Below are 13,989 nucleotides of genomic sequence, written 5' to 3' on the forward strand. Positions count from 1 at the left end.
TCAGTGTAGCCATTAAGTATCAAAATCAGCTTTGTTGAGTTGCAACATCTACAGGAGTTGTGCCTAAAACTAAATACTGTACTTGATGTGGCATTTCAATTCACTTGGCACTTAAAACATTTAACTCTTTAGCAGTGTGATTATGGGTGTCAGATTCAAGTGCTATGAATAAATACTGTGTTGCAAAGTGCGCTAGTCCAGGTTCTGTGATGAAGTATGTGCGTATTAAACAAAAGCCAAAGTATGTATCTGAAATAATGCCAAATGAATATGCTTAATTATCATCAACTGGTGCCCTATTGCTGTTAGGAGTATCCTACTCTCATGTAGGACCTTGGCAGAGACACATGCCCAACTGGCATGTTCTCTCCCTCCTGGTCGATCGTTCAGGAGCTTCAAAAGCTTTCTTCTGCCCAAACATCACAGTGACTAATGCCAAAAGGCATTAGTACACTCAGGGATCCGCAGAGTATTCACAGTTTGCGTAACAGAACCAATAGTACAGCATATAATACACTTGGAATATTCTGATTTAGCTTCTGCCTCTATCTCATCAGACAGCAAAGAGAGAAAACAAAGGGCAATAGTCCCACTTCACAGAACACAGTAACATAAACATCCTGTCTCCGTCACTTCCCACACACTGGAATGAAAACATACACCATCATGTGATAGACAACAATCTCATGACTGCAAACATGGGGAATGAATCTCCAACAAATACATGGACAGCTGGTGTTCTCTCTATATGTTGTGGACTACAACTCTGATCAGCCCCAGCCAGCTTGGCTAATGGTCAGGGATGATGGAAGTTACAGTCCAAAACATAGGGGGGGGGGCAGGTACCACATCAGCTCTTCTTGTCACAAAAAAAATAATAATGCTATGTGCCAAAAAGTGCTTTATTAAGTGCTGAACACAATTTTCCATAAAGTTTATAGAGATCAAAACTCCGATTCTTATCATCAGCCCTCATTCACGCAAATGCTATCTTGCTAGTCTGCAAGTTATTGTTTTTTTCTTTAAGGAATTCACCCAATTACAGATTTGTAACCTTGATAGTTGCTCTTGTGGTAGCAGAGTGTTTTGTCTTACCAGAGACTACTTATATGGCTTCTGATACTATGGTAGGTAAGATATCTATATCTATGTTAATTAGGAAGCTAGAAGTATGCACATGAGCACCGCGTGAAATCATGACTAAGGTCATGAGAAACTTGCATTCAAGTCTCACTATTAGTGGATTGGTGAATTGAGTTGCTGCTAAAATGTGAATTCCTATTTTTCAGTATTCCCCCAGCATGACAATGAGTGTGTGATCCATTACCAAGTCTCTTCATGAAGGCTGCACTGAGTTGGCCCTCTCCAGAGAGCTACTAAAGAAGAAAAATTACTCATCCCTGTGTACAGTTTAACAGAAACAATCTCAGCCACAATTGGACCCACCATTCCCCCCACCCCAACCATCTTTCCAGTTTTGTGAAGAAAGTGGGTCCTGATCTGGTTTCAGCAACTGTGTGGCACATCAGAGCTGCCCAAGACTGAACTGAACTGCAAACAGTTATCTGTGTATGTATATGTAGGGATAGGTGTATTATGTATGTGTGTGTTACAGAAACATAGATATGCGCACATACATATATAGACCTGCAGGACGTTGTAAAATATTATCACATGACATCTTAAGTAGAAATAAGAAATAGGGACTTTTATTCCATCTTTTTTCATGTTTACATTTTAACTATTAAAAGAACTGCTTCCCTCTCCCCATCTGAACTGTTCCGTGCTGTTTATATCACTGCTTTGTAAGTTATTTTTTAAAGAAGATCTCGGATAAGTTCTGTTTTTTGTCAATGTCTGCCATCATGGATAGGAATAAAACTGCTTTTAAGAGGGCTCTCTCTCATAAGGTTGTGTTTGATACCAATAACATGTGAATTGAAAACTACACTATCTCAAGAAACTGAAGAAACACATTAATCTTGCTTAACAAGTAAAACTTGTCCTTTCCCTAAAAAGTGAGAGAAAAGAAAATAGAAGGGGTTCTTTTCTTGTTTCTTCGTAGAAGCCTAATACTGCGATCCTAATCATATTTGCATGGTAATAAGCTCCACTGAGATAAGTCAGATTTACTTCTGGTAATGTTGAGGATCAGGGTGCAAATCCTTCAATATTTGTTTTCAAGGGAAGTCTGAGTATATCTCAACTTCTTTATCTATGCAGAGAAATACAACATTACTGTGTTGGGCTCTGGTTTGATTGCTGTAGCATCCAGCAATAAAAGTGGCAGGTTTTGACTGTCTGCCTTTCGAAAAAATAAAATCTATTTAGTATGATCTTCCATAGATGTAGTAATAAATTTTTTTTTCCAGTTATAGATTCTATTCTAAGGCATGCTTTTTGTAACAGTCCACAATTGTCTGCTGGGATGACTGACACCCTAACTCCCAATTACCTGTTAAAAGCTAAAAGCCTATTAACCTTGTGTTGGGAGGGGAGGAAAGTTTCTTGCCCTTCTTCAATGGCCCTTCAATCTCTCTTCTTCCTTACCCACTATCTGCAATTTCCCGTTATCTATAATCTCATCAGACTTCTTCCAATGTTTCTGAGACCATACAAATATCCAGATTACTTCATTTAAATGTAGCATCTTAAAGAGTAGCATCCTAAATGTAGCATCCTAAATAAATTATAAATTTATTATGCAATAAGCTTTTGTGGACTAGAAAAAGTTTATGCCATAATAAATTTGTTAAGTCTCTAGTGTTTTTCAGGACAAAAACAAACAACAAACTTGGTTACCCCTTTGGAATGCAAGTCAGATTCCTTCGACTATCATTAAGGCCCAAATGACAGAGGAATTGCAACATGCAACATACAGGAAGAGCAAGCAAAAGTAAAGGGAGGTTGTGAGAATTGTCTCCATCCACTTCTATCCTCTGGAAGCCTCCTTTGGATCAAATAACCTTCCATGAATGGAAGGAGAACATAGATCCCAAGTACGTCATGTTTTCATCTACTCTGTGCCTAATTTTTCCACTTCTGTTTGCACACTTCCCCAGCAACCCACATAAATTAAGAGCTAATAATGTTGTATACAACATCTAAAGACACTGCTATCTATAAATTTGTGTTTTTGTCTGAATTGTTTTCTGCTCCCTATTAAGTCTTTATAGAGGCTGTTGATATAGAAGACAAAATTGAAATAGGAAATTGTTTTCCAAATATTGGTTTCTTTCTAACATGCTAAGCATCCAGTTATACCTGTGTCTTATAGTCATATGCAAGCCTTAAAGCCAAGCCCCCACCCTGCCTTTGCCCCAGAGAAAGAAATGTAGGTTTAGGCTAATGAAGACACGAATACTTTCTTCTGTGGGAATGCCGATAGAATTGTTTTAGCACAGGTCTGCATATGGAAAATTTTCACACAGTAACTGATCAATCATATGATTTTTTTTTTTAAGAGGAAGGTGGGTAGTTAAAAGAGCACCTTCCTTTTTTTCATCCTGCTTATACTTGTAAATCGTTCCTGAATAAACTCATATGAATTCATGTCTGTGCCTCTCTAGGTATCCTTCAAAAAAAGCTGTAGAGTTCTAGCTACACTTGTAATCAAATATAGTCTACCTTTTGAAAACAGCGATAAATGTTTAAAACAGAGCTTTTTCTAATCCAGATCTTAATTATTTGCAGGCTTTTAAAATGCCAGATGCAGACAGAGTTATCAGGTAATGGAGACAGAATAACAGAAGTAGACAAGTGAATCATTTTGGGTGGGCTCTATGTGTATAAACTGTTGAAAATGAGTTTAAAATATTTTATTTGTAATTGGCATGGGGATGGTCTGAAGGTGAACATTCTCTCTCCCCTTCCCCCATCTCCTGCTGAACTATCTTTAATGTTCATAAAATGAGTTGTTTCTAATTTACTATGCTTCTTCTGCCAGCACTTGCCAAGTAATATGTCTCAGCCAAATCTGGATAAACAGTTGCATAAGAGTAAACCCTTAGCACAGTTCCTTCAAGCTTTTGTTTCTGTGTCACATTTGCCAAACCTATATCAGGAAGCCTATTCATTTTCATCTGTTTTTTTGTTTTTGTTTTTTTCCCTTTTCATGGTTGTCAGCTGAACATTTTCTTGCTACTTTCCTGGCTGATTTGGTACATACCCCAAATTCCTTCTCATCTATACATTGGGTCCTAGTTGAAAGTATTGTTGCCAGCATAACTGGCATCCTATAGGCACCTTATTTAGATGTCATTTAACATCCATAATGGACGCAGCATTTGCCAATTGAGTTTTTTTAAAAAAGGAAAATAATTAAACACTAATTTAAACATATGGATCAAAATCCTCCTACAGTTGGTCATTAAGGACACCAAACATCAAATAATGGTTTGACACTTTGGGAATGAGCCTTATGCTCAGCACCCCCTTCAACCCTTCATGTACAATCCTGGTTGGCAAACCATAGTCTGCCAGTTTGAATGTAATGGCCAGCTATGGTTTCCTGCAAACCAGGAAATAACTCATCAAGCAGGACATGCAGAAGAAGGCAGAGAAGGAGAAGTAAGCACAGAATGATCAAACTATGTTTGGTGTTGCGTGTGAAATGACCCCATTGAAAGCAACGGGGATTAAATTAGTTATTGACTATAGCAAGATTGAGGCTATTTGTAAGATCAAATTGGGTGTTTTGTATCCTTATGGATAACAACCTAGAATCTTTGCATCAAAAAGAGAAGTTGATTAAAAGTCTATCATCACTGTGATTATCTGCCAACATATTGGATGTAAGTGAGGCTATGGGGTTAGACGGATTTGATGGGGGAGTAGTTACTGTTAAGTTGTACCTTTCATTTGTGCCCTCACTTCGCCTTGGTATCACAAGTTTTAGCCAGTAACTATTGCACTGACTCTTCCTGAGTCCTTTAAATAATTCAAGTATTGTAAATTTGTACTCTGACTGCTATTTTCAAGAAATACACAAATGTTTATGAGGGGATTTGGCATGCAACGTTCAAGAATACCACCAAGCTCATGCTTAATGCTTCAGAAAGCTGTCTTGATTTAATTCATTGAAAGTCACAATACAATTTCAGCAGCAGCTTAAATATAGTCTGAATTGCTAAGGCCAACTTTGATAAATACTGGGTAAAAGGTAAAGGTCCAGTCAAAGGTGACTATGGGGTGCGGTGCTCATCTCGCTTTTCAGGCCGAGGGAGCCGGCGTTTGTCCACAGACAGCTTTCCGAATCATGTGCCCAGCATGGCTAAACCGCTTCTGGCACAACAGAACACTGTGACAGAACCCAGAGTGCACGGAAACACTGTTTACCTTCCCGCCATAGCAGTATCTATTTATCTACTTGCACTGGTTTGCGTTCGAACTGCTATGTTCGCAGAAGCTGGAACAGAGCAACAGGAGCACATCCTGTCATGTGGATTTTTTGCCGACATTCTGATTGGCAAGCCCAAGAGGATCAGTGGTTTAGACCACAGCGCCACCCACTCCCCTCAAATGCTAAGTATTATGCAGAGTCTTGTGGTATAATATATCACTTTCCTTTAAATAAGCTGAAATTCGGGCAAATATACACAGATCAAATTTTATAAAGTGTCTCAATTTGATTTCAAAGAACTAGAGTTCTGAGCATAAATAAACTTGTTCAGTTCAGATGAACAACTTGAGTCAGTTGTGAGGCACACAAATACTCTCAACATTGGTATTTTGAGCCTTTGCACAACAATGACCCATGCTTTTTAATAATAATAATAATAATACAGAAACCTATGTCTGTATAAACCTATGCCTCTATATAAATAGTTTCTTGGAAAGAATTTGGTTCCCTCCCACCCCACTTTGAGTAGTCCTATCTGAAACATTTTTTTCTTACTTAGTGCTTAAGGTATGTATTCATATGAATACATAGTCATATTTTATCACCAAAATAATAACTTTTATCCAGATTTATTTTGTTATTTAAATGTAAGATATGCAAGGAAGCTTCTCATGCAATGAGACAATTTGCCATTGATGTTGTCAGATGTGTGTCCTCTTTTGTTATGTACTACTTTTGACCAACATGGAAGCTTTATTTATAACTTGATACCATCCATTTTCTAGACATATTTGTGGGGTTTTTTTGTTTTTTTTAAAAAAAAACTTTTCAAAATTCACAACGGTCAGATACTTTACAATGATTTGATGGTAGGAAGATATCCTCAGCATGTTTGCTTTGCATTATTAAATTGGACATTGCTATCTTACTTTCAAAAATTATTATGCCTAAAATCAAACATGTAAGCTGGTAGTCAGGAACAATGGAATTCATTGTCACATTTTTTTCTACTTTAGCATCATTATGTTTGGTCCTTAATCTAAAGGGTTGCATCCAGAGTTGTGTGCCTGCACTAGGGCATTTCCAGTCTTCTCAGCTGCTGCTGCTGCTGCTGCTGCTGCTGCTGAGGTTCTGAAGACTCTTCAGAATGGTGTATTATATGGTGTGGGAATTGTAGTTATGGAGAAGAGTGCTTTCCTTATGCAACTGGGACTTCTGAAGTCCTTGCTTAGGCTTAGTATATTGAATTTTCAGTGAATAATCCTGTTCGTTCTAGATTATACCACAGACAATAATTAGAATGAGCATGATTCAGCCCACATTGCACACTTTTAAATACCACAGCTTCCATGAGTTAATTGATCACATGTTTGAATTTCTCTCATTAAAATGAATGGGACATAGAAGTGCTTAACTTTGGACCTGAACCAGCAAATATGGACATGATATGCATGTAGTATTCTCCAAGTTGTAGATGTATATATCTAATGAATTATGAGATAGATGCTGCCTGCTGATCAGTTCCTCTACACATTTATATATATATATATATATAAAACACAAATTCCTTCTTGTTGTTTATAGACCAAAAAGTTAATAGAATTTCACTTTCCCCCTGGGGGAAGATTTTAACACCTATTCTATAGTCGAGCAGTTCCTCACATGAAATGCAGAAACTTTTATTAAAGGTTCTGTATTTTCACAGTCGTTGTATCATTTTGGCTTTTTTATTATTACTGAATAAACAGTATCGAGACAACCGCAATAAAAATTATTTTTATAAGTAGTTTACACAAAAATCATTGGCAAAATCTTGCATGGAAGCCAATGCATGCCCTGTTTACATGAGTAGTGTAACGGTTCTAATTACTTTTTATGGAGCAAACTACTATCAACAGAAATAATCCAGTTCATACAGTCGTCCACAAAAATGGCTTATTTTGAATTCTTGGGCTTTCCTGTCCAAACAACACAAGAGTTATGCCAGTCACAGAAAGTGAAGAATTTCAAATTATGCTGGAAACCGCCACTCTCATCATTTCTGCACTCATACTGCCCAGATAATATATGAGGGCTGTTCTTAGCAGTCTCCAAAGTTAAGAGCATCAGGACCCTTTTGGATAAGACCAAGATTCCACCCAGCCCATCATTCTTTTTCCAGTAGTGGCTGTCATGTGCTTCCAAAAAGTGCACAAGCATGAAGGCAACCTCTTTCCCCATGATGTTTTCCCAACATGTGGCATTCAGAGGTATGCTGCTTCAGTTAATGTCAATGTTCCATTAATTAATAATGGCTAATAAAAGTAAATGGATACCTTTTATGATGTCATATTTTCAACCATTTAAGCTAGGGGTTATAATAATCTTTTAAATGCATCCAAGTTAGTGGCCATCACCATTTCTTACGGCAGAAATTGCATACATAGAGTGAAAAAGTTATTTATAGCAAAAGCCTTTATCTCACAATAAAGCAGTTGTCCAACCATTTCCCCTCTCTTTACTTCTTCAGCTTCCTTTGCCCACCCCAAGTTCCAGTTGCCCTGAGCGCGAGTCATCTCAACTCATCATTTTGTCACCCACACCCAGCGTAGTTCATCCATTTCATCCTAGGCAACTTCCCTCTCTTTTTCTGTTACTTCTTGCACCGTTCTCAAGCACTTCTATGCACGTGTATAACCTTCACTCCTAGTTCCTTTCAACCCTTCCTTGCCAGATCCATCATCCTGTTCTGCAAATCCTTTTCCATTCACTTTTGTTGTAATACTTACCAATGGCTTACCAAGGCTCATAGATGGGCATAACAGCTACCTTGTCTTTCCACCCGTTTTTCCTTTAGCTAATCCTCCATCCCTCACAGAAAATCAAACTCCTAAACATTTTTCAGCAAATCTGAATTTCTTCTATTTTGGTATCTCGTTAATGAGCTTAGTTTATTGTGCAGTTTATTTCTCGTTTGCAAGACATGCTCTATTCTACACGTCTTACCTCAGGATTGCAATTCCTAGCATTCAAAGCACAATATTTTGTCCTCAGAATATGCACTTCTTACCCTAGGTGGCGCATTCATTATTGTTGTGGAGGAATGTGGTGGTGTGAGTGCCAGATAGCTACTGAACAGCTTTGTGAGATAATTTAGTAATAAGCAACACAGTGCTGTTCTCACTCCCTAATTCAGGAATGAAGAACCTGTTTTTCTCCAGATGTTGTTGGACTGCAACAACTCTGATCCTCCCTGACTGTTGACCATGCTGGAGCTAATGAAAGGTAGAGTCCATCAACACCTGAAGGACAGAGGTTCCCCATCCCTGCCCAGCACAAGTTTGTGAGCTGCTGGTTTAGGGTTTTTGTGATGGTGGCTTTTTAAATTCTGTGGTGGCTGTCCGTTTCCTTTTCTTCTCCACTGGAATGCACATCTAGCCAGACTTTTTTTTTTTTTTTTAATGGAGGTGGAATTGGTAATATAGGTATCTCCACATCAAGCCTTTTTTCAGTCCATCACTCCTTAATGCATGGCAAATAGCACCATACATTACTGAAGATACATACATACATGTGTGTGTATGTGCATCAAACAAAGGATAAAGTGCAGTGGGGTACGATACATTTGTGCGTTAAATTCCATATTTCTTAGGCCATAGTAAGCAAGACAAACGTGTTTGCTTTATGTACCTCAGTGTTTTGTGCAGCAAGCTTGTGAAGTGTGGACTTAAAGATACACTTTCAAATAGATCTTGTCATCCCACACTTTGTTCCATGCAAGAAACACAGGCGTGGAGCTTCCCAAGGGTCTGTAATACAGAAATGCTAACTCATGTTGTAAATTATGCATATTAGTGCATAAACGTATGATTTAGTAAGTAATGACCCCTTTTTCTGTTGCTGTATATGTTTTCCTAATATCATAATTCACAATAGAAGTTTGCCTCATGCTGTAGGCAGTTAAAATGTATTTTCAGCTGTAGCCATGAATTCATCATCCTATTGGGGTTTCATCTTGTACAGTGTGAAGTTTACAAGAGAGTAGAGCATTTAACGATGTGCAAAACAGCATCCATTCAAGCAGGCAGCAGTCTGAATATTGCTGTTTGGCATAAAGAAAATTACACATGTCCAAAAATTAAACTGTCCCTTGAATATACACAGAAAGTCAACATTGTCAATAGGAAAGCTGGTTCACACTGAAACAGACACCAGCAAGCTAATAATCCAAGATGATGCCATTGATTTAGAAGTGCAGTTGTTGAGCTGATATGTGCTAGTAGAAGGATCTTTCTGTGGAAAATCCCTGCATTATAAGATTTGTAACCAATAAAGCTTCTGACTGCTCTTGACTTTAGACAGAACTCTGAATCTACAGGGGTGATCCACATACAGAAATGCAATTCCATGTATAAATAGTCCCTGTCATGGGTTCACTAGAGTGCTGCAAGAATACAAAATCCCTTCCATCCAGAAGCTATTCAGAGGAACTGTAACCCAGAGATCTGCTTAATACTTGTGCATGCTAGTTTAAGAGGGGGGAAGTGGATCTACAGATCTATGGATGGGATGGAAAGATTTAAAAATGCAAAGTAGAAACCCATACATTACCATGACTATCATTGTATTTTAAAACATTCAAAACAGATAATGGTCGCTCCCTCCTAACAAAAGATGTTCGTAAAAATATAATGACCTATTTTAAATTGTGTTTTGATTTATTTAGTAAAAGATTAGGAATCAAAACCAGAGTATTGGCTTTAAATAATGGTAAAACCCACAAGGAATAAAGTCTTCTCTGCAGACTATGATTCAGTAATATCTTTTATTTCAGAAAAGATGAGATCTTTACCAAAACAGATTTCTTAAAAGGGATAATTAGTTACACTTTAGTTAACTTTTATTTCTTGTGATTATTCCCTTGAAAATAATTTATTGTGGCATCTGTTTTTTTATAGTGCCTACTGTTAAAAGACAAAATCTTTTGTTACACAGATTGTTGTTTTCTGCCTTGAAAGTGTTTCTTTTAAAGGAAAAGGGACATCTGGGGTTAGGTCTGTTTCAGTTGTCTAATGCATCAGTAAACTATTGTCAATTTGCTAACATTTGCACAAGTTATTCTATGTAGACAATTTACTTTTTGTTTAAGACTGGCATTATAAACATCCATAACTATGGATATGCTGTAAATTATTGTAGGTTTTGTGTAAGAAAACCTTTCACCACATTACTACTGTCGATTCTTGGTTTTTGATTGTATAGCCATATGTCTTATATACCTGTTCTGTCATCAAAACCTCCTTTTCCTATATTGTTAAACACTTATTAAGCATGCTTAGTAGTTTCTCATTTTATTTCATATAGCCCATGCAGCAATCACTGACAACATAAAATTATAATGTAATAGTCCAGCCAGTCTACTTCATGTAAGTTATAGGAGTAGCTTGCAGACTAGTGCAATTCAACTGCATTGCATTCAGTGCAATCTTCTGCCTGCTTACTCAGAAGTAAGTTTCACAGAGTTCAGTGAGACATACTGTACTCCCAAGTAAATGTGTACAGGATTGCAGCCTACAATATGTATGCTTGGGGCATGTATGAATCTAGTGGAAAACTAGCTATTGAAATTAAGGTATAGAGACTGGTAGACCTAGACTTTAGACTGTCAGGTGAAAAAATCCACACAAACAGCTTTCAGGGAGACAATCCATTTAGAATTTTAATAGCAGTATCAAAAAAACAAGTCCCATATTTTTCAAAGCCCCTTCCAGACCATCTAGAAAACCTAGCAAGTTTATTCTTGCGGCTTCTGTGTTGCCCTGTATACAGGATCTAAATGTGCTTAAATAAAACATCAAAAAGCAATACTGAAATAGAATGCAGTATAGCAAACCTTGTCAAAATGCTATAAAATGACAATTAAATTCAGGTAGGTAGCCGTGTTGGTCTGATGCAGTCAAAATATATAAAAAAATAAAAAATTGTCCAGTAGCACCTTAGAGACCAGGTTTGTTCTTGGCACATGAAAGCTTATACAGAGAACAAACTTAGTTGGTCTCTAAGGTGCTACTGGACAATTTTTTTATTTTTAAAATTAAATTAAAATGTAACATGCTTCAGGCATAATTGACCTAATCCAACAGTATCTAATCCTAAATACTGACACATAGTAAATTTGAGCACGCTCTTCCACCTTAGTGTCTCTCATAATACAAAACTTCCCAAAATTAGTCTCCTAGATATCTGTGTTTGGAAGGCCGTTCTAAAATACGGGTTCAGCATCAACATCATACTTTCTCCCCAACCCAGCTTCTTAATGAGAGTATCTAAGAGTATAAGAGTAACCTCTTAAGTAATTAAAGAAGCAGGGCAATCTGTTGTGATCAGAAATTCTGCAGCTATGCGTATGCCTACCAAGGTGCTGTTCTTTACTTGCTGTGCAAATCAGTTTTTAGTTATCAAGTAATATTTCAAGGACTTAAAATAGTAGATACATTAGAAAGCACACACACTCATCAACAGCAGCATCCTTTGGTTTAAAACTGGATCACTGTTTGATAGACCTCTAGAATCAATGAGGGTCTAATTTTGTGCACCAGATAGCTAAGCAGAAATGGATTCCACTGACTTGATAAATCATCAAAGTCAGCCAGAGTCCCTTTGTAGTAAACTATCATGTATGTTGGTTGAGTGTTGTGTTTATACAGATACCAAAACATAATTTTATCCAGATTATTTGACGATACACTCCTAAACCCATTTGTATACCAATGGGGTTTCATTAAATTAAGACTGTTGGGTTGAAATTCTACTGTACTGTACATTTGAATAATTTATATAGTAAACATTCACTGCATTAACATAGCAAATATTATACTATTTACTAATCTTTGTGAATCTTAACTGCGTAAAAACATTTTAACAAAAAAGCTTAGACAATGCATTGCTTACAATACGTAGAATTTATATTCTGATTCTAAAGAACCTTTATTTAACCGTCTTACGACTTAAGTAGAATGTGCTTCCAAATACAGATGTTTTTGACAATGCTGACTTATATTAGTGCTTACTGTGGTTTAGTAAATTGAAAATATTCTGTTTACATATTCATCTCCAATTAGCAATTTATGTCTGTCTGAGATTATTTTCCCCCTAGATATTTATGAGGCCCAAATTTGAACACCCTAAAGCCGCTAAAGTGAGTTTGATGGATAGCCGTTCTAAAATACCATTGATACCCTCACTTCAGTTTAACCTCATGTTTCACATATAAAGTAGCTATAGGAAGATGATAGATGTGCACTGATCTTGCCACCTTCATTCTACCATAAGAACTGCACCACTGTTGACTATAATTCTTACTGTTAACCTACCTAGCGACTTACTTAGACACGGGGGCCTGGTACTTAGGGATCACTGCTACTGCTTCACATATTCACATGTTAAAGTGAAAAACTTTGAACCATGGAGGAGGAGTTTCACTTACTCCAGGCCATCTGTTTCTCCACAGCATGGAAATCACCATGCCTGCTGCAAATGCTAGGCTGATAATGTCAGTTGGGTCCAAGGAGTAGCAAAGGTTGTGAACTTGCCCTATGCTTCTGATATATGCCTTGTACTTCGGCACCAGCTATCTCAAATCTTGAATTTCTTTTACTCATAGATGGTTCCTTTTGGGGAGAGTAGCAAGTTGCAATTTGGAGAATTTACCATAGTAATACCGGAATACATTTTAGCCACACCAAAGCCCTCTAATGACCCTTTAACTCAAGAATAACAACTCTTTCAGAAAACACACACGAGATTTCATTAAGTGCTTTACTATCCAACAAGAGAGAGTAGTAATAGTTTGCTCAGTGGTGCAAATGTTGTGAATAAGTTATCTAGCATCTATTTGTTTTTATGATACTTCTCAGTGCACCTATACATTTTTTATAATTGGTTTAGGGGAGTTTGGGACAGCTAATGTAACTGTACCCAACATTATTTACAATTTACACTGTTTACCTTTCATTGTCTTCCCTTCCTGTGTCTCTTAGTGTATGTTGATAACCAAAACAATGGATTTTTACTAGTAGTTTCCTGCTTTCTTTTCTTCAAAATACTTTATTGACTATGGGTACAGCTGACATCTCATTCTATATCCCATCATGGGTAGCCGATTCCCTTTTTAAAGTGCCATAAGATTATAAAGTACACACACACACACACACACACACACACACACAGTCCTAATTTTCCTAGTAATCTTTGTCCAAGTGACCTCATGTACAGAATAGGAAACATTATTCAGAATGCAATGTATTCATATACACATTCTGGTTCATGCATTAGTGTCAACTGTTAGAAAGCTTCCTTCCTTATCACGCTTTATCAGCACATTGTATGTATTTTCCACTATGAAAGACAGGTAGTGTTTCACTGACTCTAATTGAAAACACTGTGTATGCTTGGCACTTCGACAGAATTCCAAGATGGAAATATCATACTGTGTAGATGCATCTTATCAAAGTTTCATCTGATATTTTATGAAACCGGAATCCCAGTGGAATCTACACACTTGGATTTTGGTAAACCAAACAGCAGCTAGCCTGAAAAGTAACAGGTGGAGAAAACTATAACAAATACTTTTTTTAATGAGATTGGTTGGGGTATTTTGGCCGTTTAAC

General features: G+C 37.1%; 1 protein-coding gene across 9 annotated transcripts in view; it reads left to right on the forward strand.

Moving 5' to 3' along the window:
• The window catches only part of SSBP2 (single stranded DNA binding protein 2), a 121,655-nt gene extending 108,113 nt beyond the window's left edge, over window positions 1-13,542 (forward strand). For all 9 annotated transcript variants that reach the window (XM_077936256.1, XM_077936254.1, XM_077936251.1 and 6 more), the window contains one exon: window positions 1,290-13,542. In XM_077936256.1, coding sequence (XP_077792382.1) covers window positions 1,290-1,319 — 30 coding nt within the window. In that variant the 3' untranslated portion in view covers window positions 1,320-13,542. The remainder of the gene's footprint in view (window positions 1-1,289) is intronic.
• The last annotated feature ends 447 nt before the right edge of the window (window positions 13,543-13,989 follow it).

This window comes from Podarcis muralis, chromosome 11 (genome assembly GCF_964188315.1).
Source record: "Podarcis muralis chromosome 11, rPodMur119.hap1.1, whole genome shotgun sequence".
Taxonomy (NCBI): domain Eukaryota; kingdom Metazoa; phylum Chordata; class Lepidosauria; order Squamata; family Lacertidae; genus Podarcis; species Podarcis muralis.